Source organism: Hetaerina americana, unplaced genomic scaffold (assembly GCF_022747635.1).
Source record: "Hetaerina americana unplaced genomic scaffold, ioHetAmer1.1.p SCAF_3, whole genome shotgun sequence".
Lineage (NCBI taxonomy): Eukaryota > Metazoa > Arthropoda > Insecta > Odonata > Calopterygidae > Hetaerina > Hetaerina americana.
In genome coordinates, this window is record NW_027286874.1 from 103,390,386 (window position 1) to 103,418,347 (window position 27,962).

The window sequence follows — 27,962 nt, forward strand, 5'->3', positions numbered from 1 at the left end:
TGATTTGGAAAAACCTTCAATGAAAATCGAAGCCGTGCGATGTTCTGATAACTGAAATATTTGAAGGAGAAATATTGGAAAAGAACTGGACCCCTTAAATAATAATAACCAGCAATAACAATGTGTGGAAATAATCTCGCAATGGTCAGTTGCACTGGCCTACACAACACCTAATTCGACCACACTGTGATTCCGTTTCCAGTGAGAGAAGATCTGCTCTCATCTCCACTGCTTTTTCGACCATTCTGAGGACGAGGGATCTCCGGGCTCAGGAAATAATAACTACGAATGGAGGGGCACAAGCTTGGACAATCGATTCGATTCTATTCACACGGCTTCTTCTTGTGCTACTTTATGATGTTTTTACATTAATAATTTGAATATGACTGAGAAAAATTTCTATAATTTACAAAGTTTGCGGGAAAAACTTCTTCTATTATTAGTACTCACCCCTCTTAATGCACACTCCTCTAAACCTTCCGATTCATTCTCGTCATTGTGAATCGAAAACAAGGGTTTCAGATCCATGGAAAACGAAATTCAAATTATTTTACGAGTATTCATTTAATGTATGACTAAAGTCTATTTGAATAAGTCTGATGGGATCCTATGGCATTAATAATATCAACCAAAAGGGGATGACTTTCTGTTTCTCTCATAATTATGGCGCAAAAACCGAAACAACGTTGAAACTTACATATTTATAAGTATATTTTAATGGGAGCATGATTTTTGTATTCCTTCCGCGTTGATCATCAAAGTAGACGACATTTTTTCCGACATTTCAGTGGGATCTTCAGGTCGTAATTATAAATTTCCCTCTCCATCATTACGTGTGTTTTGATGTTACCCTAGTTTAATTTTTCTCATTTGGTGTCAAACCTAATTATGACCTTAAGGGTTCTTATATGCATTGAATATTCCTGTTTCCCTTAACTCAGAGAATATTATTTAATGTATTTCTATCACAAAGCATATTATTTCACATCGATGAGTAGAGAAATATGCAAAATATTTCGGTAATTCTAACACCAGAAGGAATATGAAATGCTGAGGCATCCTTGTCCTACGTCAACGCGTTAGGATACGCGGTATAATCCTTAATAAATAGAGATATTGGTGGAACGCAAAGCATTAACGCATAGCACGTCGGTTATTTTCAGAAGTTAGAACGTCCACTTGAAAACGCAAGTTACAATGCCGAATGAGAGTGGTTTGAGTGGCCCCATCGCACTTATCGCCATATGAGAAGTTTGAATGGCCCAATGGGATGCCTAACACCCTTGGCTCAACCCTGAAACACGAGCGAAGAATGGAGCGCGACTGATACTCACTTAGTGTTGAGGTCGAAGGGCGTGGTGACGTTGCCGTGGACTAACAGCAGCTGGAGGTCACCTCGGATGGACAGTGTCCTGGGCGACAAGGACACCAGGACCCTCACCTGTTGGCCTGCAAAGAATGGAGCGGGGTAGGGGTGTTCAACTGCCCTCCCGTTTCGCTTTGGATGAGGAAGAGGCGAAGAATGCAGGTGCACCCTAATCGGAAGGCCTCGCAAGAGTGGCACGGATGCGGAGGTTGCGCTCGCGGGACTCGACTCACGCAAAAAACTACCGCCACGTCGTCCCCTTTCATCTCTTCTCCGACATGAATGAAAGCTGATGACACGCGAACACCCTGATGTTTTTGCAAAACGAAAAATTCCGCTGGGGTACAACATGGCGCATCAACAACTGCTGCTCAAACTGCGTGCAATTAAGTGCGTTTTATATAAAATTACAACACTTGCAAATGTAAGAGACTGCAATCAAATCTAAAACTTCCTTGACCTATACCTTGAACTATATTAACAGATATTCCTTGCTATTATGCCATAGAACTGAATTCAAACTCAGATCCGTCGCTAATCCGTTGGGTGCCTTACCCAGATAAGTTATAAAGGCGTTATCTTCCTGTTACGATTTCTAAGAACTAAAATGAAACAATATCTACCGTATAATCAACTTAAAATGGTAAAAAATAATCGCGTCCGTTGGAAATGTACTGTGGTCAACAAGATGGAAAGCAAACTTTGAACACATTTGCTTGACTTCGTAAAATTCAAACGAACTGTGAGGAATGCCGCATGCTAATCTAGCGGAGTCGCCCGCTGATGTACACGCATAATATCATAGGTGATTGAAATTCGCCAATACCAGGATTCCAACTGGCTACCATAAGTTTCTTCCTGTATATATTAGGTAATTCTTCAGAAAATCTTCTTTGACTCGTAAACTGCGACACCAGGAGAAGGCCCTGAGGGCCTCACGAGTATGCCCAGCTGTCCCACCAGACCAGACTCGGTACCAGGTGCTTTAGATCCTTCGAGACTTGCCGAAACAGCTTTGGTGAAACTCTGAACCAGAACATAAAGAAGAAAACATTTCCGTCAATCCTACTCGATGAAATCCAGAATCAATAAGGATTCGTCAAATCCATTAGAGATGGAGGAAAGGAACAACACTTTCTATCAGAAAGTGTAAAGTTACTTACCATTTACGAACGTTCAAACGTTGTGAGACAGTGACCGTCTTAATAAAAGATATGGAAGCACCGATCTTTACACGGATAAACAATGTCAACAAACCGAATCCCGAATGAACATCTTACGCGGTCCCGACAAAGGAATGGAACTACCCTTCGTCCCGGAGAAACGGGAAAACACTATGAATTCAAGTCAAAAGCCCAAATCGTATCCGTAAAGGAGTGTCACCATTTCATCCCTGCAGCCCACATGGGAGGATGCACCCCGGCAAAGGGAATCGGCGAAATGAGATAAACATGCAGTCGCCCAGGAAGGATCATTGAGTCACAGTTTCAAGGATACATACATATAACTAGAGCAAGCGGTGCGGGTACAGCTGACGAAACGGCAGATCGGGGACCTTAAGACCATCTTATGCAAATTTTCTCTTTTCAAATTATTTGAAAACCAAGGAGAAACCAGGATAATAAAAAAACAAGACCCGAAACTGTAAGCACCTCTCCACTGACGGCGCTAACAGGAATTGAAGCATTACAGCCCATAACCATACGGAATAAAATCGACATCACCAAGCGAGATATCTTCTGCGATATGGCGAAGCAGATAAATAAGAGCCCTACCAATGGGAAGGACAGAAAATGGGGCTGTTGGCTACAGTAACCACAGCAGCACCCTTGTAACAGCAGATAACGCTTCTCTCAAAACTTCTGCAAGTGTCGTGGTTACCCTCCTGACCCGTGTCCGCTGAGCCTAATGGCTCAACCAAGGAAAACACTGTAGTTTTGACGTTTTGTAAATATCATGAGGCGGTAATAGAGGTAACAAAATCATCGTTCAACTTTTTGCGTACCCGAGCAGACAAAAAGTGGTGTTCCTCAGCCAATGAGATCTACCTGGATGAAACCCGAAATTGGACAGCTTCGGATTATCTACAAGCCTCAGAGATAGGACAGTACCATCTGGAAGAAAAGAGGGTGTAACCGTAGTAACCATACTCACCCGATACGACAAACGATATGTTCCAAGGAGTAGCCCTGAAATAGAAAACCAGGACGGCATCAGGACATACGTGTGCACGTATCTGGGACCAGTCACTCATCTAGATCGTTCTTCAAGCATTCCATCAAAAGACGCAAAAAAGCAATACGATCAACTTCTTGGCTATTCTGTAATTAGGAAGTTATGAAATCCACAAACCAACAAGAATATTACAACTCGTGACGCGATATTTCGGCCAACTAGTTTGATCATCAACAGGAGGACTTGAGTGGAAAGACTGGAATTGGCAGAAGATCAATGAAGGAGTTCTGTCTGATATAAAACGTGACTAAAGGATGAAGATATTCCGGAGTTTCGGCAAGATAGGAAATTTTCTGACACCATTGAAAATGGAAAATTCACACGCATCATTAGGAGAATGTGAAGGTGGGCAGGCTCAAACTGATTTCGTAATGTCCCCTGCCCACCCCTCTATGAATATTACCCCTCAGCGGTTTTGCTCTTTGCGGTTTTAGTTCCAAGGAATTGCCCGGAAATAACAAGAGCTAATAACGAGATTAAAGAACCTGAACAAGTTCCTACGACCGAAATCCAACTCAGCTGAGCCCCAAAATCCCTGCAGTGCTCCAGCTCAAATCACTCCTTAAACTTCATCTTTGCACCGCACCTATGTCCATCCTGAGTGACTGCAATGTGATGGCTGGCGAAATATGCAATACAGTTCTAAGGCTATTTGAAGCGTCGTAGGCCGGTGAGATACTCGATTTTAGCAGCGCTAAAGACAGAAAATGGTACCCATTTCATCAAATTCAAGATAACCAATTCGAAGGCTACGTAACGCTGGAAAAATGCGATTTCACTTACCTTCCTACTGAACATGAAAACCGAGTCCATGGCATCAGTACCCTCATATCCGGCAGTTTGATTCATTAGTTTCTGGAACGTCGAGTAAAAGCGATTCTCGTCTTGGGGATTATAACATGATTTCTAAGTTATGGTCAGTCAAAGGTATGCTACAAGAGTATTGTAAATTTACTGTGATTTTCTAAAACCAAGAGATTCCACTTTCAATACCCTTTGGGCAATAAAATATTCCTTCTTTGTAGCAATAAATTACTTTCTTTGAAGCAATGTCCTCAGCACTCACCCCAATTCTTGGTTTGTTTGCTTGGCTCATAAAGGGCGCTGTGTGCGAGTTTAAAATATTCCCTATATACCTGACCATCTCTCTCCTCGGAAAGTTAATGGAGAAAGCATTATAAACCCTGGGGCTTCGTGGGGTAGACGCTTTTGTCCACCCCATTCATGAAGTACCTACACTTCCTGCCAGTGGATCAATTCGCCTTTGGTCAAGGAAGAGTGACTTATTTCCAACCGCAGTCGATGCAGTCACGGAACCAAGTCATTCCAGGAGAGGGCGTCATTCCATACCTCGAAAGCGTTCATTATTTATGGAGCCAACAAGCAGTCACTTCGCATGAATTTAGGTGTACTCTCTCAAATTCACCTGCACTCATTACCTGAGTCTCGTTTACTAATACGCCAGGTATACTATGGATTCTATGTCTCCAAATGGCGATGGTGTGAAATCCAACGAAAATGGGAGCCCTTTCCTCCCCCATTTCCGATATCGTTCGCTCCATCCTTCCTCACCAATACTACTCATGGTTTCCTCTAGCATCGACACAAGCGGACCCAGAACGAGCGCAAATTCACCGATTACTAGAGTATTTAGAAAACTTTCCCCTGGCCTCAATGAGAAGCATATTAGGCCAAGGATGACAGACCCCAGTTTCGGTTGCTGATGGTCTCATCCGTTTCCTCGCTGGGCTCCCGTGCCTTAATCAGGTTTCCCTTGTCGGGCACCTCGTCCGGCTATATCAGCAGCTCAGAGAATTTCTAATTGCACGCGCGCGCGGAAGCTAGCAAAACCGAAAAGGGACTCCCACTACCCGACCAAGACATTGACCCTCTGAATTCGCCCGCTACTGGAGTCCTGGATCCCAACTTTCCGTCACTCCAACAGAAAAATGGAGCACTTCGCAACCTCCTCGGCGCCATTCATCCGGGTGCATCGGCGCGCCCCCTGGGGCCCCCATCCCGATCGCTTGGGCGAAAAGGTCGAACGGGCCCGTTCGGGGACAGCGGGATAAAAGGTCGAGGCTCACCGCAATACGGCTTTGTCTCCCGGGTGACGAGGAAGAGGGGCCCGCGCCCGGGGCCCCCGCTCCACCCTCCCGCCCCGTTGGGCGAGGGGGGTGGCAGGGGTCGACCGAGGGCGGCGCAGGACCCGCTGTCGCAAGAGAAGCAGTTGCCGTGGACGAAGTTGCGCTGGAAGTCCTTGAGGCCAGGGCAGGGGAAGCCAACGAACTGGCACTCAGGCGACAGCATGGACTCGATGAAGATGTCCAGGGAACGGCCATGACTGCACGAGCGGGTCGTGTTCGGACGCTGATCTGCGAAAAGGGGAGGGGAAAAAAGGGTGAGCGGGGAGCGATTACCCTCATCGGGAAGGACCAATCAATCCTCGACGTCCGGAATGTGGATTGAAATGCCGCGTCGCAGTGTTGCCATCTCTTGCAACCGGACACCCACCGATGTGCTCTTCGGACGTTAGGCAAGCAATTTGACAACGGCGGGCATCCTTTCACTCGAAACAAAAGAGATAGAGAAGCGCGAAAAATGGAAAGTAATGTCAAATGGATCAAATATTTCCAAAAGATCCAACTGGAGATGCCGGATTTCGTATTTTCTTGCTGCATAAATTATGACAATTCATCTTTTTTTGTTTACCGCATAGGTTAGATATTTAATTAATTAACTAAAGGTATGGAAAAAACAACCTCATTATTCAAAGTATGGCGACCAATCATGCATTTTAAAAAGACATTCATCGAAATTCTTATGAAATGCTGATATTTGGATTCCTTTCCACACAGTTATTTCCCTTTCATCATATCGCTTTCATATTATTATATTTAAAAACCATAAACACAGTAATCAACTTGAAGGTCGGTTTGGTAGGAGATGGTAGAGTTCACCCAGCACTAATCCCGACGGCGTGTGAATTTCACACGTTAACGTAGGTGGGACCAGTTTTGTGTCTTTATGTCGATTTCTTTGTGTCGGATATGGTTGCCCAGGAAGATATGGTACCCGAAAAATCACACAGCTTGGATGGAGCTGAGGATACCCAGAGGGCCGTGCCCGGGATTCAAACCAGGGCCCTCCGGTCAGTATTCCAACACTACCAACTGGACTACCACATTCAGTTGAGCTCCGAAAGGTATAACCACCATCACTAGCAGCCCACCGATTTTGAGGTAGGTTTTGTATAGTCTGTCACAACTGTTAAAAGTCTTCGAAAGTTTCCTTCCTGGCTTAACTATAGCATTGATATGGTGCTTTGGCTAATGAACTGACTTCTCACCCTTGAAGGCCCGGGTTCGAATTCTGGAAGTGGCAGGATTGTTATCAGTGGTATCCCGATCCCTACTTATGTTTCATTTGGGGACAGCACTTGGAGTGGATTACGCCGTCCGTCGGATGGGACCTATGACCCATTGGCGTTTTTCGATAAGAGCAGGGCGATCGATGTTTCTCTCCACCCTCCCTCCATTCCCTGAGCATTCTGCCCCTACTTACTATTAATTACCCCCACTTCTCTATAATGGCGCCAATGACCTTAGAGGTCGGTCCCCTCGCATTTATAACTACTGATATTACGTGAAACTGCAAATGAACTTAATTGAATGCCTTTATGCCGCAGGACTCAATATTTACAGGTATAATTCATCATACATTCCCGCAGCTGCAACTCTCCAACACGTTCTGCGCTTCAATGTGAGCAAAGCCAGCACGGTGGGTTTTTAAATAAGTTTTTTGTCTTCCCACTCTTTTAATTCAACCAATGTCCGTCGCAGGTGGCGAAAGTAGTTTTTTTCTCGTCTTAAAATTATGAAACCTTACAAATACGAGTCATTGAGTCAGGAAGTACTTGTTGAACTGGTCGCATTATCAACTAAAATCAAGTTACTCCGAGAAATTAAACAAAAAGAAGAGATCGTTCGTCGAGAGAAAAATTCCTTATACGTAACTTTCCCGAGTTTTCTTCATAATTTACTTACTAAACTCGAATTATCACATGAACAGTACTGTCTTTAAAGAAAATCAGTGCAGCACTATCTTTATAGAAACTTCATTTTTTTTGTAACTTTCTTTTTTATTCAATTATCTTTCAATTCTTCATTGTCTTTGTTCAGTTTCATTCGATTTTGTAATAAATACATTACTCTTCCCATAAATTATGCACAACCTTCTTTGTGTAATTCTTGCTTTGGAATGATATTTCAAATCGGTAACATTCTTTTTATATTTCGCATTAATGATATTCCTACACTTATGTAAACCTGATTGTTTTTTTTTCTTAGCAGGAAGAATATGCATTTTTAATATTCTCATTGTTAGCTCCATCGTTCAGATATAGGAATTGAAAGTTTGCTACAAACATAAAGCTACAAACATAGGTTTCAATCATGGTAGTACAGGCATGGTAAACAATGCTATGGTATACAATATGGTAAACATTTTTATGCCACTCAAAAACTTTTGCGCGTTTGAAGGCATCATCCCCATAAGCCTGTTTAATGAGTTCAAGGGTCCCCGACGCGGATTTCCAAAAATTAACGCAAAACTCCACAGCCTGCGCTCCATGCTGGCGCGACGACACCACAAACAATCACACGTCACAAAAATCCACCTTCTGTTTCAACGCATGCCCGGAGGCGACTGAACTAAGTGCGCCTGAGTGGTGGGGGACCCCTCTACCAAGCCGACCGGTCGGACCCCCATCCACCGCACCGTTGATGCTATAGTGAACCAGTCACGATACTTATTGCACGGACCCCGTATAGCAGATACCTAAGTAAATTTGGAATAAATAAAGCTTAAGCTCAACTGAGATTAACTTATCTTCCAGCCAAGGTTTAATATTATTGCGTAATTTCATGTCAGAGGAAGGATTGCATTTTTATTCTTCTCCTAGAATAGCGAAATGCATTGGGCTAGCATGAACACAAAGACTTCTAGATTGTCGCCACCTATTAAGTTCAACGTCCGAAGCAGTATTTTCATTGATATTTGTAACCTGGCACATTTCGCCGTCACACTAAACATTAAAATGATGATGCATTAACGTCTTTAATAATAATCACATACTCACCTGTCTAGAAGAAATTGTAGAAAATTATAATTAAAAATTACTATTTCCACTTTTTGTGGAAATCGGCATTTTCAATTATCAGTTCTCTCCAAAATGGAGAGTTACTTCTAATTTAAACCGTGAAACTATACGGTTCGTCAAGAGAATAATTTTATGAATATATTCTATTTATTATTATATTTATAATAATTAAATGCAACATTTGAAAGGAAGACATTCTTGAGAATAGTAGATGAGCAATTATGGATGCTATATTACGATAAAGTTAACCTCACAAGGTTGCGATAATATATATCAGTTTTCAGGATTGAAATATCATTTTGCTTCGCTCGGAAAATATTTGAGAACATTATTCATGATGAATAAATTTGACAAACATTGATTTATTAAATCCTAGCGGAAAGGACAAGCACCTCCTTGTCCTTTCACTTTCCTACGTGTTTTCATGGAGTGAAGAAGGAACTGAGGAACTGCATTTTCGTTGGATGATGGTGTGCCTCACACGATTATTTTGAGGATTTTATACCCACACAAAGTGAAAACATAAATTCATATCCACATTAAAACAATTCATGGAAATGCCTGTCAGAAATCATCACCTGACCGAAATACATCGTTCCACTTTTGATCCAAAAAATGGTGCGAGCATACAGCCACGCATGTAATTTTTTTAACAATTATTGATACAAAAGTAAGGGGATTTTGTAGTCCAGAGGAAAGAGCGTTGGACCACTGACCATAAGTTCCCTGAAGGATGGTCCTGATTCGACATCTCTCGGAACCTGTAGGTCCACCCAAACTTTGTGATATTTCGGGTACCAGATCTTCCAGGGAAATCATAAGCGACACAGGGAAAGGAACTGGACCCCCTGACGTATGAAGTTCACTCCTTGTCGGACTCTACAAGTACTAGGTGAACTCTAACCCTCACCTTGTCAAACCAATATTCTGGTTGATATCTTTGGATAATTTAAGTGATAAAAATTATCGAATATTATTAGAAATACCAATTATCAATGTTTCCTCATTTAATTTACTTAAACATACGCTATACATATATTTGAAAGTTCAAATTTGATTACGTTGATATACATTGTAATATTAAAAAATGAATTACCCGAGAGACAAAAATTTAATACAGATGTGTTCCATTTTATTTGTGCCCCGCAATCCTTCTCACCATCAGCGTAAGAGTCCGTTTGTGCATGGTGTTGTGCGTATGTATGCATATTCGCACAAACGCGCAGGCGCAAAGTTAGTTCCTGCTGCACTGTACGAACGTACTCTTCTTTCCGTGATAGTGAATTCATTGTACATGTTTACTAGAGTATAATACAACGTGATCATGTTCTGTGGACATTAAGTGCGTCGCGTGCTTCATTTCGGTTTTTTTCCGTTATCAAAAATATATTGATAAAAGATTTCAGCAAATAAATACGAACCATCCTCTGATGTTGAAATTTGATGGTCACTGAAATCCGACTTCGAACCCTAAAACCCAGATTCTGAATACTTCCTTGTAAGTTTGAATGATTAGCGCCAGGCGCGCACTTTTCCACTTTCCCCAAAGGACTCGTCACATAGTATCTTATTTGCCCGTACGTGGCAGCACTTTCCTCGAAGCTCTAATATCCGGTCAAATTCATGGCGTTATGCGAACGAAGAGATGGCGCCTTTAGACAGAGTAAATTGAAATTGGAAACAACAGATTCCAGCCTGGAATCCGCCAGTTTCTTCTCGAATTTCGACTATTTTAATGCTGAATATATAAAGGATCCCTCCTAAATTATAGGAAAAAGACAGTAAGATGAAGAAATGGAAGCGATTCTAGCATAGGCTTTCCCCGGCGTTGTTGGAATGCGTTGTCGTGGAATTTCTCTCTATTTTTCTAGTCTTTACCTCGAACGTGTTGGCAATGGTTTCACTGGAGGGAACACCAGTGAAGTTTTTTCCAAAAATGTCAATGCATGCGGTTAAGATTTGTAACATGGAAGCGATTTTTGGATAAAAATATTATAATAATTGCAAGTCTTCATTCTTTTAATTAGTACATAAAAATCAACAGCGAAATAATTCTTGCATGAGAAACTTTGTTTTCCTGTTGCCGAAGTGTGACCTTAGGATGAACTTCCAACACGACATTTCGTTTTCCCCGTTGGAAACTGTGAAACTCGTAAAACAGGATTTTGTTTTCTTTGCATCGTCTCACTCCAATGAAGAACACCACCAATTAACTATTGAAAATATAAAACCAATCTATCAAACTGGCAAAGTTAAAAATGTTCAATACGGTATTTCACTTTAAGGAATAATATGAAGAATGTGAACCCCAGGTATGTGCCAAATGCACTTCAAAATCAAGTATCCCTGACAATGATTCAACTAATATTTTTTTCAAATATTGGGAACAACTTCGGGAAGAATTTTAGGAAATTTAAGTGACACACCGCACACATATACAAAAGTAGTAAACCAAACTTTCTTCGGAATTCTTCTGAATAATTTTTAAATATGAGGTAACCCTGAATTTGAACTGAGAATTACAGCTAAAAATAAAATACTGGAGGGTTTAGTCAAGGCCGTTTGGTCATATAATATATATAGTATGTTCGTTAGAAAAAGGTTTTATTGACAGTTTTAGTTTCCTACAAACTTACTTCACGTACGGAATTTCCCGTCCACTTTCTGAGTGGAATTTTTCCCGTTTGCCAATCTTTTGCGGCCATTGAAAGAATAATTTATATTGACGCACAAAATTATGCCATTAATGGGGAATAAAATTTCAATTTGAGGAAAATAATTTCCCAGGGTTCGATGGCACTGCTATTACTCTCTGGCCCCTGTCATTTCCAACATTTGAGACGGCAAGAAGAGGTTGACGGTGAGCTTGGGATTAATGATGGCCACCCCCCTGTAATATGCCTGCGATGAGATTAAGTAAAGAATTAAGAACATCTACACATGCTGTCAGTGTATAAATAATAGAATTTTCTTTTGAATATCTATAATATCCGTAATGAAATACAATTATTTATTTAATATCACGCGTGTTAACTTTTTAAATATTTTTTGTATGTTAATTCCACGCTTTCAAATCTACGCGGATATTAATGAATGCCCTATGCCATTCTTCATTCTTGAAATTTCGTAGGAAAGGAAGTGGCAATAGCGCTCTCTATTGATAGCGACTGACATGGGAAAAAAGAAAATAATAAAATCAAGTGTAACTTAACTTATTAAACAAATTAATATTAGCAGATAACTACAACACAACGCTTTATGACACTTAGGGTAACCATAATAATGAGAGTCTCAATCAGTTTAAAAGTCTGGACATTTTCTCATTTTTTATACCAGCCAACAGGCTTTTATTGATTATTAAATTTAGGACAATGGTTTGGTACCTACAGCAAGGGATCTTGGTATCAGTGTCCAGCACCAGTACCTAAAGCACGAATCATAGGTTTTGGTAGCGTGGTACCAGATCTAGGTATCAGTGTCCAGCACCAGTACCTGAAGCACGAATCATAGGCTTTGGTAGCGTGGTACCAGTAATTAGCCGAGCAAGTACATCGGTACCAGTAACTCTACGTGCTGATACATTGGGATTGGTAAAAGGACAAGATAGGTACGTACCAGGACCATTACCTGGTTTCTTATGGCATTATAAAGGGTTTCAGGGATTGATAATGGAAAACTAGGCGCTGACACATAGGTTACGCATCATATCCAATCATCACCGCCAACTGCAGTTGTGATACTTCTGCACATACGGTAATAATCATAGGTACCGATACCTACCTCTTGTCAGGACAATGGTTCTTTCTCAGAAGCATGGCAATGGAATCCAATACTGATAATGACCCCATCCCGTCTACCTAATTCAGCGTGAGACCGGCTCCAGACTGGGTAAAGGGGGTACACTGGCTCAGATTCAATTGACTGCACAGCGACCCTTCAATGTCCATCCGTCCCGCCCGTCCGTCCCCCACTCCGGGCGAGAGAGGGCGATTGGTACTTGCCGATTCGAAAGGCGAGGGCGTCCACATAAGTGTCGGAGCAGCCCGGCTGGTTCTGGCCACCGTTGGGGAAGAAGTCCACGTGGCCGAGGGGTGCGAGGGAGCCGAAGCCGTCCGTCCACAACAGGCTGCCGTCAGTGTGGATCACGTCCACCAGTTCTGCGTCACCACTGTCCAGCTTCCGGGCCGTGTCCAGGTTCGTTCTCTCGAAAAGGAACGATGCAGGGTCCAGTCCTGGGTGTGGAAAGAGGAAGGCAACAGTTATTACGTTGACAGCGGAGGTCATCTTCACAAATAAAAGGGGAATGTATAGAGGGACAGTCGGTTGAGGAATGACTTTCAGGAAACAAGGAACGAGCTTGGGAAGAAAGAATTACAGTTCTGCAGGAGATACGGTTTAATTTTACGTGCACCTGATTAAAATACCACAGTAGACGTATGTATACCTGAAATAATATCCGGATATTCAGGCTCTATAAGAATCAGTTAATATATTTTAAAGAGGCCAAGATTTACAAATAGCGCCATACATACTGTATATTCGCACGGTTTCCCGGGTGCTGATGCGGATACAGATCATTATTTACTGCTAATATAGTGTGACGTCAGATTCAAGAGGATAAAACTGGGGAGACGGTTGAAACAATGGAATGTAGAAATAATAACCGAGCGAAAACAAATAAATTCCATGTGCTAGAAGAAATGTCAATGACAGAGGGCATGGAGAGGGGCATAGTAGAAGAAAAGTGGGAGCACTACAAAAAATGGATATCCTAAACCGCAATCTACTGGAACAGTTAATAGGAAAAGGCGAAAGATGCCAACTGATGAAATGATTAAGACGATATGAGAGTGAAAGAAATAGATGAATGTAAAGAGAGAACAAGGTAAAAGTAAGTACCAAGAATTGAATAATAAACTCAGGCAGGAAACGGATAGGGTGGAAGAAGCGTGGTGGAGCATGCATGCAGTGCGATGAAATGAAGTGTTTAAAAGAGAAGAGTGAAATGGGTGTCCTCTACAGAAAAGTAGGAGAACTATCAGTTGGAAAGAATGGAAAATCCACGCACACCATCGAAAATAAATCAAGAGAGTTATTAATTGAATCAGGAAAGATTGCAGAGTGATGGAAAGAATAAATATAAAGTCTATTCGAGGTCTTTCCGTAAAGTTTCCATCCATGCAATATTTTTAGAAAAATAGTATACCCAGAACAATGAGGTCATAGTTCTCCCCCTGGGACCTTACACACTTATTCCAGCGTCTCATAGACTTATCTAAATACTCGGCAAAGTCCTTTTTCGGAATAGTCATCAGCTGCCTCGGAGTATTCTCCTTTATCTCGTCAACCGACTGCTGGGAAGACTGGGCTTTGGTTTCAGGTTGAGAGCCATAGAACCATGACTAATCTCCAAAAATGTCATCTTTTTAGAAAACCCGGCTCTTCGTATGCGGCTTGGACCAAGTCCTCCACAACTGCAGCATGACATCCTTGATATTGACAAGATAAAAAAGAATGTGACGACGCAGCTGAGGGCCATTCCGAAAAAGGACTTGGGTGATCGTCTTGAAGAATGGAAGAGAAGCTGGGATAAGTGTTTGAGGCCCCAAGGGGAGTACTTCGACGGGGACTATGGCCTCATAGTTCTGGGTAGGCTATTTATCTCAAAATATTGTCTGGCTGGATGTCTTCTGGAGAGACCTCGTACGATGAGAGATACGTCAATGTGTCATTACTACCTGCTGCGTCTCCGTAAGCTCGCATAGAACTCCAATGGTTCGCATGGCTCAATACCCCTTGGAGTGACCTCGTATAGGAAGGATTTACACCAGAAAGTTTAGGCACAGGAAGAGAATCTGACGTACGTGAGGATTTCCTAGGACTAGACGTGCTCGATTGCGAAATAGGAAGGGCATTAAGGGATATGAAATCGAATAAGCCCGTGGATGTAGATGAAATTCCCACGGAACTATAAAAGAGTTTAGGAACTCTTAGTTTTTATGGAGCGATTTGTACCATTTTTGAGGGTGGAGTTAGACCGAAAGGTCTCGTTACGTCAGCATTATTTCAACAAAGGGAAATGAATATGCGAAGACTATAGATCGATAAGTTTAACTTCGCACGCAGCAAAATTGGTATTCTTAATCATCAATAAGAGGATGGTGAAGAGGAAAAATGGTTACTTCAGGTGATGATCAATTTGACATAGCAGTAATAGGTCACTACTACCAAAGAACACAGAATACAAACAGGTTGTATTTCTTTGCTTCGTAGATTTTGAGAAGGCGTTCGATAAAGTGTTGAATTTGGTCGAATTTATGAATGTGATTGGAGGAATGGGACACTTACCCAAATAACCAGTATATGTCTCAAACTGTTTCTACATCTACACAAATACTCCGCAATCCACCAAAAAGATGTGTGGCATGAGGAAAGGTTTTTAAAAAGTTAAAAAAAGGAAAAACATCCAATTAAAATTCCTAAAATTACGTGCATAGTGGTGAACAACCATAAATACATTAGCGGAAAACTTAGTTTCAAATAAGTATTAATTTTGCCACGAATGAAGTTCTCGGCTATATTATTAAGAAGGGAATAAAAATGAGTACAGAATGAGATAGAATAAAAATGAATAAATACAATAGGCCACCACCAGATCAGGACAGGTCATGCAGAATTAAAAAATCATTTCTGCATGACGTGTCTTGGTATGTCTTGGTGGATAGAATGGTTTGAGGCGTCACTTCGTGGAAGCAATTCATATCGGAAAAGAAAATACTTTGTTCTCCGCATATATTTAATTATACACAAAGTCATCTCCTGATGATGACTTTGTAAATCGAAACCTGGGTCGTGCATAGTAAAATATATGTGGAATAACAAAGTATTTTCTTTTCCGATGTCTTGGGGCCTTTAGCGGATGGAGAGTCGGGATGGGCAGTGGCAGGAAGAGGGTTAACACATGGACATCCATCATCATTCCGTCTTCTCAACTTATATTTAAAGAAAACGGTAAAATTCGTAAAATCAGTTAGTTTTGCGGATGATCTAGCTTCCGTTAGCCATTCAATGGGTTATGAGCATTAATCTTAGTGATTCCACGACATCTTTCTTATGAAGGCTCCATGCTGCTTCCAGAATTGACCTTCGCGTAGGTTGGCTTGTTGGACAACAATATCGCCCCCACTCCTGGAGGCGTCTCTAGGTCGAAGAAGCTCCAGGACTAGGGGCGATATTATTGTCCGACAAGCCAACCTACACGACGGTAATTCCCGGTTATGAGCATTGCTGAGCGCATTACGTATAAAATTATTGCGATAGGTATGGGATGAGAAACCATGTAAGTCAAACAAAGGTTGACTTTTCTAGAAAGAGGAAAGCTAAGTTAAGCGTTAAATGTTTGGGCAAATTAGAGCAGGTGGAACTGCTTACACATCCTGGAAGTCTCTTCAACCAAGATGGTCACAATAGTGGAGAACAGGAAAAAGAATTGCATTAGAAAAATAAAACTTCACAAGAAGGAGGGAATCCATAACAGGAACATTGAGTAAGGAAGTTAGGAAAAGAATAGTGAAAACTGATGTGAATGTATCTCATATGAATCGTGCTTTTGTACGTCTCGTAAACTAAAGTCACTGAAGCAAGATGATAGTCATCGATTGGAGGATTTTTAGGTGAGAGTCTGGAGAAGGATTGAACACGTGACAAGGCCAGAAAGGAAACGAAGCAAACGAAGAATTCTAGGCATGGTGGGGGAGGAGAAAGCGTTGTTGTGAGAAATCCACAGGAGGCAGGAAATATGGATGCAGATACAGGCGATGCCAAATTAGCGATGAAATGCTGATTAATATTATAGAGGAGAAAAAATGTTAGGCAACTGCGGCAAGGGTAGAAAAAAGGTATGTGGGTTGCACGAACGGACTGATGGGTGGAAGGAAGTATTTGGGATTGTAGAATTGTTTACTGAGGTGTGGGGTTTAACGCTGCGTCTTGTTGGACGAGCCTAAGAAATGCAGGTGTGTTCAGTCTGTGTCCATCCAAAACCTACCTCCAACAACATACAACTAAATTATAATAATTTATTTAAAAACGGAGAGGAAATTAGGGTGCAGAATTAAAATTAAGATCAATATAGGTTTTCAAGAAGTAGAGGTAAAATGGAGCATTACCTGATTTCATACTCATCCTAAAACAGTGGACAAAGAAAGATCAGCTACCAATTACTGGGTTCGTCGTTCTGGAAAACGGCTTCGGTGATTAGACGTGATGAGTGATTTAGGGGTAAATAATTGGGCATTTTTTGTCGTGGTATTAGAGTGGATTTCAATGGCTTGTCCTATTGCCATATTGGACGCTTCTAAACCATTCGGAGGTTCATTATACGCAAGTGGTATCTTAGATGATAATGCAAACACTATGTGAGTTTTCAGTAGTTAGCTGGAATGAAATTAGGTCAAACTTTGCGTTAAATGAAGTAAGATCCATCAATTTTCGAAATTTCACCTCAGATGTTTTCCAGTATCTTCCAAGGAGTGTAAGAGATATGTTATCAGAAAACTAGCAAAGCCCAAAGCCATTGAAAAAGATAAGTACTTTCGGAAAGCACTGCGTGAATTGAAAAGTAAAATTTAAGGAAAATCGCTGGAAGAAAATCTCAAAGCATTACAGTCATGCATGATGGAATTTCAAGGAAATATGCCTTCAGTTCAGTGACTTCAAATGGGAAAGGATAAAAAATAATATTAGAGTTTAGAAAAAGTTTCGTTCCTGAACTCACTCTCACAAAGAGTATTTAATAGGTATCAGGTCAAAATTACTTTGGACTTAAATTTCAGAAATATCATAGTTTAAAATCAATTTAATACATATTAGCGCAGGACTTTATTAAGGAAGCTGTCGTGACATCTCCCGTAATTCTTTGAATTTACCGTGGGCTTATATGGTCAACATCAGGAGTCGATGAATGAAATAACAATATAGTAACGTGGATTACTTAGTCAGATATCCCCGGTTAACCCAATAAATGTCTATGTCCTGGTGAAATTCCTAATCGTGGATAAATAAACAGCCCCTTCTTGGGAAATAATATTTAAGAAGTCGTTCACAGATCAACAGGCATTGTAGATTCGAAAGTAGCATATATGACGCCTTGAGTGGTGATAAGAAAAAAACCATTAACCTATCACCAAAACTTCAATTTCAAGCAGTCGTAGAGCATATAATTGTCACTTATTCTTTAGTACATATCGATAACCAGAAACTATTAATATAAAAACAGCATAGAATTCAAAACGACATAATAGCTCAGGGAAGAAACTGGACTTCCTATTCTGATGGGAAGAAACCTATTGCTCTCTGAGACAGGTACGAGGTATCGTCTCTATTTGTACGGTAGGGCAGTTGAGATGACCGAGTCCACACCCGCGGAGAGGCGCGAGTCCTCTCCACAGCGTCGTCCCTTAGAAGAGACCCAGTGGGAGTGTGACACTTCTTGCGTCCCCACGAACGAAACCCACCTGTGATCCTGCCCAGCTTGACGCCTCGTTCTTTTAGGCCCTCTCCCGCGAAGCCCGCTATCTGCGCTCCAAGGCTGAAGCCGATGATGTGCATGTCCCTTGGAGAGGCCCCAAGGGTCACCATATCCGCCAACAGATGGGCCACCTGCCGTCCCACCAGTTCCGCGTTTGCCACGGCCCGCAAGTAAGTGGGGCCCCTAGCGGCCACTTGCCAGTCAACCAGGACCACGTTGCAGTCATCCTGTAAGAGGGAAAGAGGTATCCTTGGGCCCTCCGGCTAAGGCACTGCTGGCGCACACCCTCCCGGGTGTGCGCCAGCAGTGAGAGGAAGAAAACTGCAAGACTTCCCCTGGCAGTGATTTTTCACCCCTCTGCTACCAAGCCTAAAGCCCCTGAGGCGGCCAATGCCAGGTTTAGGGAGCCTCTTTGACACAAAAGCGGAAGTGGTTTTTGACAGAGCGATGAGGTGCACTAGGACAAGGGTTTCCGGACGTCATGCTTTTGATTTGTCGTCTAATGATTCCCTCCTTCAGAAACTTGAGACGAAAACACGAGTTATAATTAACTTTCTAACTAATTGAACATGCTTGCTTTTTACGTGTACATCCTTATACTTAGTTTACTTTCGCATCAGTTTTTGATTAATTCAGCGGAGCTGTACCAAATATTATGATTTCCCTTGATTAAAACGCTCTTCAAGTGGACTCTTAATAGATTCACCTTATTCCAAATGTGACCTCAACAACACGATACAGCAACACTTCGGTATACACGTTCTCTCTACCATCTGACATCGAACAACCCAGCATGCCTATATTTACATGTGCTTCTAAACGTCATCAAAGTTTCATGTCCTCAACATCGTCGTATCATTCAAATTCCTTATTATGACAGCACTACTTCTTCTATCAGCATTCCTTTAAGCTGCAGTTAATTCTAATGTTCAAACATTACGTTTGAGGAACACATTGGCAGGAGAGAAAATTGTCACGAAAGAAGAGAAATACAGACAGCTGGACAGGCAGATTCACGCATTCGTGTTTCCCAAGTACTATTCGCGACAACAACACTAAGGAAAAAACTGGAAAGCTCCGGAGAAAATAGTTAGGAACATATAAACTACATTCTTCAACTCACTTCATGGCTGGAGTCCTGGCTCCTCCTGCCTTGCCATACACACTAATATATATACACAATATCTATCCTGCATATTACCGACCGCACCCCGCCAAGCGCCCTTGGGCCAGGTTATTTATTTTTATATTCTTTTACTATTATTTCCAGCTTGCATGAATATTTTCTGGCTCGATTAATTCCTCTCCTATTGCCTCTCTGACAGCGTGCTAGACCTTTTCTATAATACTACCTGAGAGTGATTCCTAGATTGCACCTCCGCGTCACTTCCACTCATTGAACTCTTCACTTTCTTGCATTACTCTTTCCACCACGTCTCTTTCGACCTAGTGCAGGAATACTCATTTTGATTTGAGGTCACAAGCTGTTGATCTAGAACCGTAAAATTAGGCAAGAAAGAAGAGCTTTCATGAAATTAAAATTTCCGTTGAGGTTTTTTTCTTAAAGTACGACAATTTGAAACGGTCCACTTTTTCAGTACACCGTTTAATATTCCCTCATAAGGTTAAATCGTGGTTGACAAAAATTGATGGAAAACTGCACAATTTTTTCAATCGAAGTAGAAAACCGCGAAATTTTTTTCATAACAACATAATGAACGTACTACACTGCCCAATAACTACGCGACCTGAGGCCATAAAAACTTTATTTAGCAAAATTTAGTCCACCTCGATTTAGTCCCATTCAAAGTACACTCCATTCGTTACTATGCATTTATGTTATCTTCTTTTCCACTCTTTATAGCACCCTTGGAAGTCCTCGGCAGTTAGACTTTTTAGTTTTCTCGTCGTTTCTTGTTTTATTTTGTCCACATCTTCCCAGTGATTTCCCCTCATCACATTTTTGCATCTTTGAAATAGAATAAAGTCGCCGGGGGCGAGATCTGGCGAATAAGGAGGATGATCAAGGATGGCGATTGAATATTTTGCCAGAAACTGGAGAACAATCAATGCTGAATGTGCAGGTACATTGTCATGGTGAAGGATCCATCCATCAAGCTCAGTTAAAATAGTATGCACTGTTAAATTTCCTAAATTCACTTCATCAGCTATCATTCGGAGAGTTTTGCGACGATCGGTAAGTACAAGGGACCGCACACGATCAATGTTGTCGTCAGCACAGGTGGTTGAAGGTCGTCCCGGCCTTGCATCATCCGTGGCGTCTTGTCGCCCACGTACAGGTATACCGCAAAGTTAAGCCCGAAAAGTCGGGAGCAACCTCACCCGGTGTGACACCTTTGGCCGGGGTGGGAACTCAGCGTGCCACTACCGCCTGGTTGACCCAATTATCACCCGTCACTTTTATACCACTATCACGGGTGAATGAAACTTTATCCAGGGCCAACTTGATAAACATAGATATTTTTTAAGACAGCCATACATAGACTTTTTCATTGACATACTAGTTTCGCAACTACATTACACTCGTACTCGAGTGACGGTTTGATGCTTGCGTACCAAAAAGTGGAAATATTAAAAAAATTCAAATGTTGAACTATTCCCGTTTTATAAATGTTTTAAAGGGTAGTATTCATATTGGAAAACAGGAGAGCTTTAATATGAAGTTGATATACGTACATCTTTTCTCCCAAAAGTTCCTCACTTTACGTAAGTTATTTGGTATACAAAAGTATTTGGACTTTAGTGGGATCAGTATATTTAGGGAAAATTCTGACGCATTTTTAACGTAACATTTCCAAAGTGTAAAAGTGCATTCGCCTTGACCGGGAACCAGGTCAAGGAGAATGACTCCGCTGAAGTTACTATGGCGGCATCTCCCGCAATTCTCTGAATTCTGCTCGATTTTCAATATCGGAATTCTCTGATTCGCTAATTTTTCAAAAGAACCTTCACAGTTATTTTTGCAATCTTTACTTTCAATAAAAAGTCGTTTTCAATGAAAAAATCAAATGAATGGTTCTTTTTTGGAAGAAAACTTTATTGCTGGAATTATGAAAATTGAAGATTCACTATTATATGACGGCTGAGCAAAAATAATTTTTCTTTGCTAAATTAACTATTTGATAAGAGCTGTATCTTCTTTGCAACACGCTATAAATGAGTCTAACTCTTTCAACGCGTTCAATCTACATTTTAACTGCGTAAAACACTAACATTTTCCAACTTATTATATACCTTAATAGATATTTTAATACTTAATTCAACTTGAGCTACATTTACGTCTGTCACGCATCCAAGGTCGCCCCTCAATCCGTGGCCACATCTGTGGGGAACATCACGAAGGTCCAGAGGCAGTGATAGGGAGTTTGGCGGACTCCCACCCCTTCCCCTTCTTTTCAGAGACTTCGGTGACGTCATGACACGCGCACAGTTGCATAAGAAATCTGCCACCCACCTTCTTGAGGAAAGCGTCCTTGGCTTTGGTCACCCTGGGGTAGTCCCAACGGCCGCTGTACCCGTGGACGACGATCTTGGTGGGTAGTTCGAGGTTGGGCAGTGGGCGGTCCGGCATCAGCTGCAGACTGGACCCGTCGTCGCACTCGGGCACCTCCCGGGAGCAGAGCAGGAAGCGTGTCCTGATACGGGAGGGTGGGTCCGGGATGTAGCGGAAGTGCGAGAACCGGCCGTTCACGTGGAAGCAGCCCAGAGGCCCTGAAATAGACGTGGAATGGAAATGATGAAGGGTCACCTTTCTTCATCGTCTTCCTCTTCCCAGGAAACCATTGGTCAAATGGGTACAAAACAAAAGATGAGAATTTGGAAATGAAGGAAACGTAGCCTGGACATCTGCTATTCTTCCGATTCTCTTGTTTCCCCCTACTACGACCTCAAAAAGAGGTCGAAGGAAGTCCTGAACATCTCCTCTTCCCTCCCGAAACAACTTGTGCACTCAAAAACACCCGACCCATCCATGGCGTTTTCACCGTAAGCTGCCTTGAGCATCTCATGAGTCTCTTTTTCGTTTTGCCCAGTTTCACGCAAAATTTGATGGCCTAGCGCTGTTCCAATAACCGGTTCATGACGGAGCGTAAGGAGGTCACGTTATAGAGGTTTCGCAAACAAACGATACGTCTTCCGTAAAGGTTGGAAGCCAACTGCCAATGGCTTCCAAGCCTTTATTGAGACTCCAAGTCTTTAATGAGACTCCCCTCCCTCGAGCCCAGCCAGAGAAACCGCCGCCCGCCGGTCCATCCGTCTAACCGGGAAAAAACAGTCATGCTACTTCTGGGACAGAAATTGTATATCCCTTGAAAGGTAAAGAATATTTTTATACGATAAAAAACAGCTTCCCAAAAAATAAAATAATAATGATACAAAAATAAGTCTGATATAATTATAGAACATACACTTATCGACAAGAACACAATCCATATATAACGTGATTATGTTTATTAAGTTCAGGCAGACTCAATTTTTAACGATAACGGAGAAGATTTTCATTTAAATCTCCTAGGAATTGCATCTAGCCCATTTTTCAATAAATCCCAGGACTAACTAAAAAAACAACATTAGTTTCGCAAAATACAATTTTATACATCAACATAATCACCTCCAAGTGCTATACGTACAATCATTCCAACGCTTTTCTAACTTTTCGATACCAAATTGATTTGCCTTTCTTGTCCTCAAAATAAGCTTCAGTTGCAGCGATGACTTCCTCATTCGAGTCAATTCGTTTCCCCTGGAGAAACATCTTTTTGAGATCACATCAAACAGCCAGTAGTCGCTGGGGGCTAGATCTGGAGAGAGAGAATGGAGGTTGTGGAAGCAGATTGAAGCCCAACTCGTTCAATTCGGCCATTGTTTTCATCGACTTGTTGCATTGTCCTGATGAAAGATTATTCTACTTCATATTGCGGTAATTTTTTTAGCGATTTCGTACTTCAAAAGCACCAATAACTCAAAGTAATGGTCGCTATTGATAGATATTCGCTTTTCAAGGTAGTCAATGGAAATTATACCTTACGCTACCCAAAATAATATCCCATTCAATAAGTCCCGGGACCTATTACATTATGGGTTACATTTCTTTTGTCTAATAAAAATAACAATTTCAGTCTTGATGTAACATACGCCGTCACAAACTTCGTTGAAATCTGGAAACATTGAAATTACTCGGAGTGCATCGTTTAAATTTCCCCATCAAGATCAGAGAAAAATTTGGAAGTCATTTTGATATTTGCGGATGTAACTTCTCTTCTAACCTTCAGGAGAAATACAAATATTACACCTCCAACTTTATTCAAACATCATTGATTTAGCGCGAAATGAATGACCCAACGAGCCAGGATTATGATGGTATTTAGCATGTAATTGACTAAACACTGGTTAAAATGTAACTAAACGCTGAATAAGCATTTGGGCCATCGAATTTTAAATCCCTTAAAGACAAAAGACTATTCTCAAGACGAACAAACTCGATTTCTCCCCCAAGAAACCAATAACCTGTTCTCGAGACCTACAAATTCAGCCTCCCTCCCTCTAGAAACTAACAGTGATACTCCGAATTTTTTGCCGGAGTGGGTTAGTGAAAGTTACTGGACAGACGACCTCGAATAAATTGATGGATTGCCTCTCAAATTAGGCGAAATTACGGAGAGGTGGAACATCTTCATTCCAAAGCTATTTTTAAAAAGAAAGATTTGATAATATTGTCCTCACTTTGGGTTTTTAGAGAAGAAGATAAATTTCGAATATTTGTTAAAGCATTTCAATTTCTCGAACGAAATTTTACGGCGTCGGAGACTTAGAAATATGGATATTCCGAATCGCTAATAGATGCCTCTTTTCTTTCGGGGGTCACCTACACTCCTAAATTGTTGTTTTATTTATTTTAGTACCCTGCAATCCACCACAGGGGGTGAATGTACACCAGACTTGAATGTGACCCTACCGCGGTCGGACAATGTCATTCTGATCCCTTATCGTTCGTGGAAAAAATGATGCATTTTGTCCGTATCGAAGAGACTATTTACCGATGAAAATTTAACGTGTTATCACTTCCACTATACATGCCGAAGATGTTCTTGGCATTCAGCAGGAGATTCATGCTAGAAATATATCGAAGGGTCTCCACCGCTGAGTCGGCACGAATTACCCTTTAATTTCAAACTTCATCGTCCTGGCGACTAGATTAAAGGCCTGTCCGAGTCGAAGGGTGGAAGTGCGTGAGGAGTAAGCGATCATTTCGAAGGGAGAACTTAGAGCCGTAGTCCAGAATACATAACGGAGTCATCCTCGGTAACTCTATGTGCAGAGAATAAATAAACATCGAGTCTCAATATTTTAGTGACGGGAGAAGACTTTGGGGCGATATAGAGTACCAATATCTACAACGTTATTCCAAGTTTTTTGGCATATTTCAGGAAGCAGTTAAATGTATGCTAATGTTGAGTAATTCTAAAGTATGCCTACATGCCTTCAATATTCAAATACATAAATTATTTCAAATAAAGTTTTCTATTGGTATATATATATATATATATATATATATATATATATATATATATATATATCAATGACACACTACTTAAATTTTTCAGTTTATTTTTGACATTAGCTGAACTCAAGCTTCAAGTTTAATATTTCCGTTGGGCATAAAACTTCCTATTTTAGGCTTTGGTGCTTGATTCTAGAAATAATTAATTCAATTCGTTAGAAATTTTTATTCGCATCGCGTTTTTCTCATTCAGTTTTTCGATAATTTTAATCTAATTAAGACTTATTTTGCCCTCAAATATGGCTACAAGTACCATTCGTTATATTGGCATTTTTAGAGATATATACCTCATTACACGACCACTGTTTCCAAAAATAATCAAACTCCTATGATGATGATCACTTGTAATCAGGTGAAAAAATCTATTCTGCCTAAATTCAAAACATTTTTCGGTTTGAATGTCGTAAGCCACCTTTATCATAAATACGGATTATTAACTTTCAGAATTAATCACATAGAGGCAAATAAGTATAATAATCTTCGAAGTTTTGTTGACGTTACAATAATTTAGATAGTTGTAAAAACGAATTTGAATCTTAACAACTACTAGTTTTTACAAATTCCTATGAACTCGCTATGGGATTCCTAGAGCTGTAAACATTTTCATAGATTTCTTTGCACCAGGATTATCTAATGAGATATCCACAACCTCGAGAAAATTATTTCCTGGTACCTTTACATTGACGATATATTCTGCATATTTTGTGGAGCATTATGATCAAATCTTTTCTCATCGTTATAAATTTACATTCATCCTAATATAAAATTCACCTTGGAAGTGGAAAAGACATAAACTGAAGCTTAGATTTCTTAGATACAACCTTAAATTGACGCAACATCAACTTAGAATTGAGCATCAACCGGGAACTCTCTCTCTCGCCGACCACGCAATGCCCGCATTTTCCAAACGCCACCCTTCGACGAGAAAGCAATCTTTTACTCATTGCTTCATCGTAGCTTACGCCTTCCACCCATTCATTTAGTCCAGGACCCATTAAACAGATTCTGCCGTCTGCCGCTAACGATTATTAAAACAGCCATGATCGACCATTTCTTGGGGAAGAAACAGAAACAATTATCCTCAGAAAACGTTTACTTTACCGCGATTGGCAACCTTAAGAACACTACCCACCGGCGAAAATTGTCTATTTATCCAGTCAGCTCGAAAATCACCACAGTTCAACTGAGGCGAATTACAAAATTTGCATTCATGGCTTTCCTACTTTTTTCTCAACAGCGGATATTGAAATTCAATGCATAGTGGGAGGGTCGGATGGAATTTCCATATCGGGTCATCGGGTACAAACGCACTTCCACCCACAAATATCCTTCTACCCTTTTCGCAAGACATCTCTTTGGATCTAACCACAATTCTAATGTCACCAACAAGATTCTACTTCAAAATACCCAATAAACATTTCGGAATCCTAGAAGAAACGCAGATAGCAGCGACGACCGGTACCATTTCTTGGTACCGGTCGTTGCTGATGATTGCCTTATGTACCATTGTCTCGATACATATTCTTACATATTCTTAGAATTTCAACCACCCCTCGTTTGCTTACCCCGGACACCAGTGCTATTTTATTTTAAATGGTTTGGAACATAATAACGAAAACACTTTGAATATATTGTTTTTAATCATTTTGGGGTAACCCGATAAAATTATATAGAGGTAACAATCGCTAAGAATAGCTTCAAGCATAGACTGTTAATTAATATTTCGTCTTAAGAGATTATTCTCAGCGACCAGCTCAAGACTTTTACCATTCTCCAAACCCAAGGGCATTGTTCCACACGCAGGCACCAGCATGTGAATAATTACCAATATATGGCATATTCTGACAAATAACAGCTGTTTTTTAAATGTTGTGCTTATCCGAAAACGTCCTTAGTTTATGTTCCTCACAGCTGATTTTTAACAAGAGTATAATAATGAAGACATTTACAAACATCCTAACCTTTGATTGTGGAGAAAACAACCTAGACGGGAATCGAACCCACGATCTCTGGGTTGGAAGACGAAGGCATACCCACTCCCGCCACCGAAGCAGAAATATTACATATATTATAAAAAATTACCAATTCTGATATTCAATTGTATAGTGTAGTTACCTGGACAACGATAAAGACTTCGGGTTAATATCTCAGAACCTTAATAAATTTCGGGAGAACTATTGCCCAATTTACTACATGGAGGTACCTAGGATTCACACCGTTGATACTGGTAGAGACTCAGCGGTTCCCAGATTCCTCGCCGGGGTACCAATCCCTGGTCTCAAGATAAGCGTGAGTGGTAACTTCGATAATCCCACGTGGATATCTCTTCTTTCAGTAGAGAGCAAGGGGTGAGCAAAATCTGGGGAATTATCCCAAGAGAGGGGAAGCTCCGGGAACTATCACGGTGGTTCCGGATGAGGTATCCGGTTCATACTCACCATAGCAGACGGACTTGCGTCCGAGGCGGCGGATTTGGAGGGCCCGGGAGAGGAGGCGGTCCAGTAGCCGGGGCGGCGAAGTCTCGTCGGGCGGCAGGAAGGTCACATCCACGGAGGCGGCATCAGCCGGGTCCGCGGTGGAAGCAGACGAATCCGCTGGGAGCGAGGAGGTCGACGACCCTGCAAGGGTGACAGCGAGTGAGCAATGAATTGATGGCTTGATCATTATCCTTTCGTGATTGAAAAACGACTTTAGATGACGTAATGATTCTGTGCTAATCAATTTTCGCCATAGAATGCCTTTTATCAGCTGATTATTAATTCATGTCGCTATGAGCATATATAGTCACGCTTTTTTTGTGAATGGTTTGTGAGTTCCTAATCTTAAGCCGCGTTTACACGGAGGGCCAATCGGGAGGTAGGCAACTTCGAAAGGTAACTTGTCAGACAATTTGGTTACCACCCGATTTACTCTACGCCAGTTGGGAGACAGGTAATCTACGAGATTAGCTAGTACGTACTACAGTTAGCTTACAATACAGGTTACTAACCGGGTAGGTGCTGTTTACACGATCCCAGTCGGAGAAGCAGTAGTCAAACTGTAATCTCCGGTCAGTCCCATTCCCATTGCCCGACAATGGCTCCGTCGTCAT

At 41.3% G+C, this 27,962-nt stretch overlaps 1 protein-coding gene across 1 annotated transcript; it reads right to left on the reverse strand.

Moving 5' to 3' along the window:
- Nucleotides 1–1,330: 1,330 nt before the first annotated feature.
- LOC139690487 (pancreatic triacylglycerol lipase-like) lies at nt 1,331–27,962 on the reverse strand. Its single transcript, XM_071587944.1, has 7 exons — nt 27,845–27,962; nt 27,310–27,489; nt 21,767–22,023; nt 18,278–18,518; nt 12,761–12,994; nt 5,689–5,985; nt 1,331–1,449 (listed from the first exon to the last, which is right to left on the reverse strand). Exons 1-7 carry the CDS (start codon nt 27,960–27,962, stop codon nt 1,331–1,333), a joined length of 1,446 nt encoding a protein of 481 aa, XP_071444045.1.

Excerpts from the sequence above, each read along its gene's own strand:
- LOC139690487 (XM_071587944.1), bottom strand. The coding sequence starts at position 27,962 with ATGACGACGGAGCCATTGTCGGGCAATGGGAATGGGACTGACCGGAGA. Across the intron at positions 12,995-18,277 it reads CAAGCTGGGCAGGATCACAG|GACTGGACCCTGCATCGTTC; the intron begins GTGGGTTTCGTT and ends TTCCACACCCAG. Across the intron at positions 5,986-12,760 it reads CCTCGCCTTTCGAATCGGCA|TTTTCGCAGATCAGCGTCCG; the intron begins AGTACCAATCGC and ends TTTCCCCTCCCC.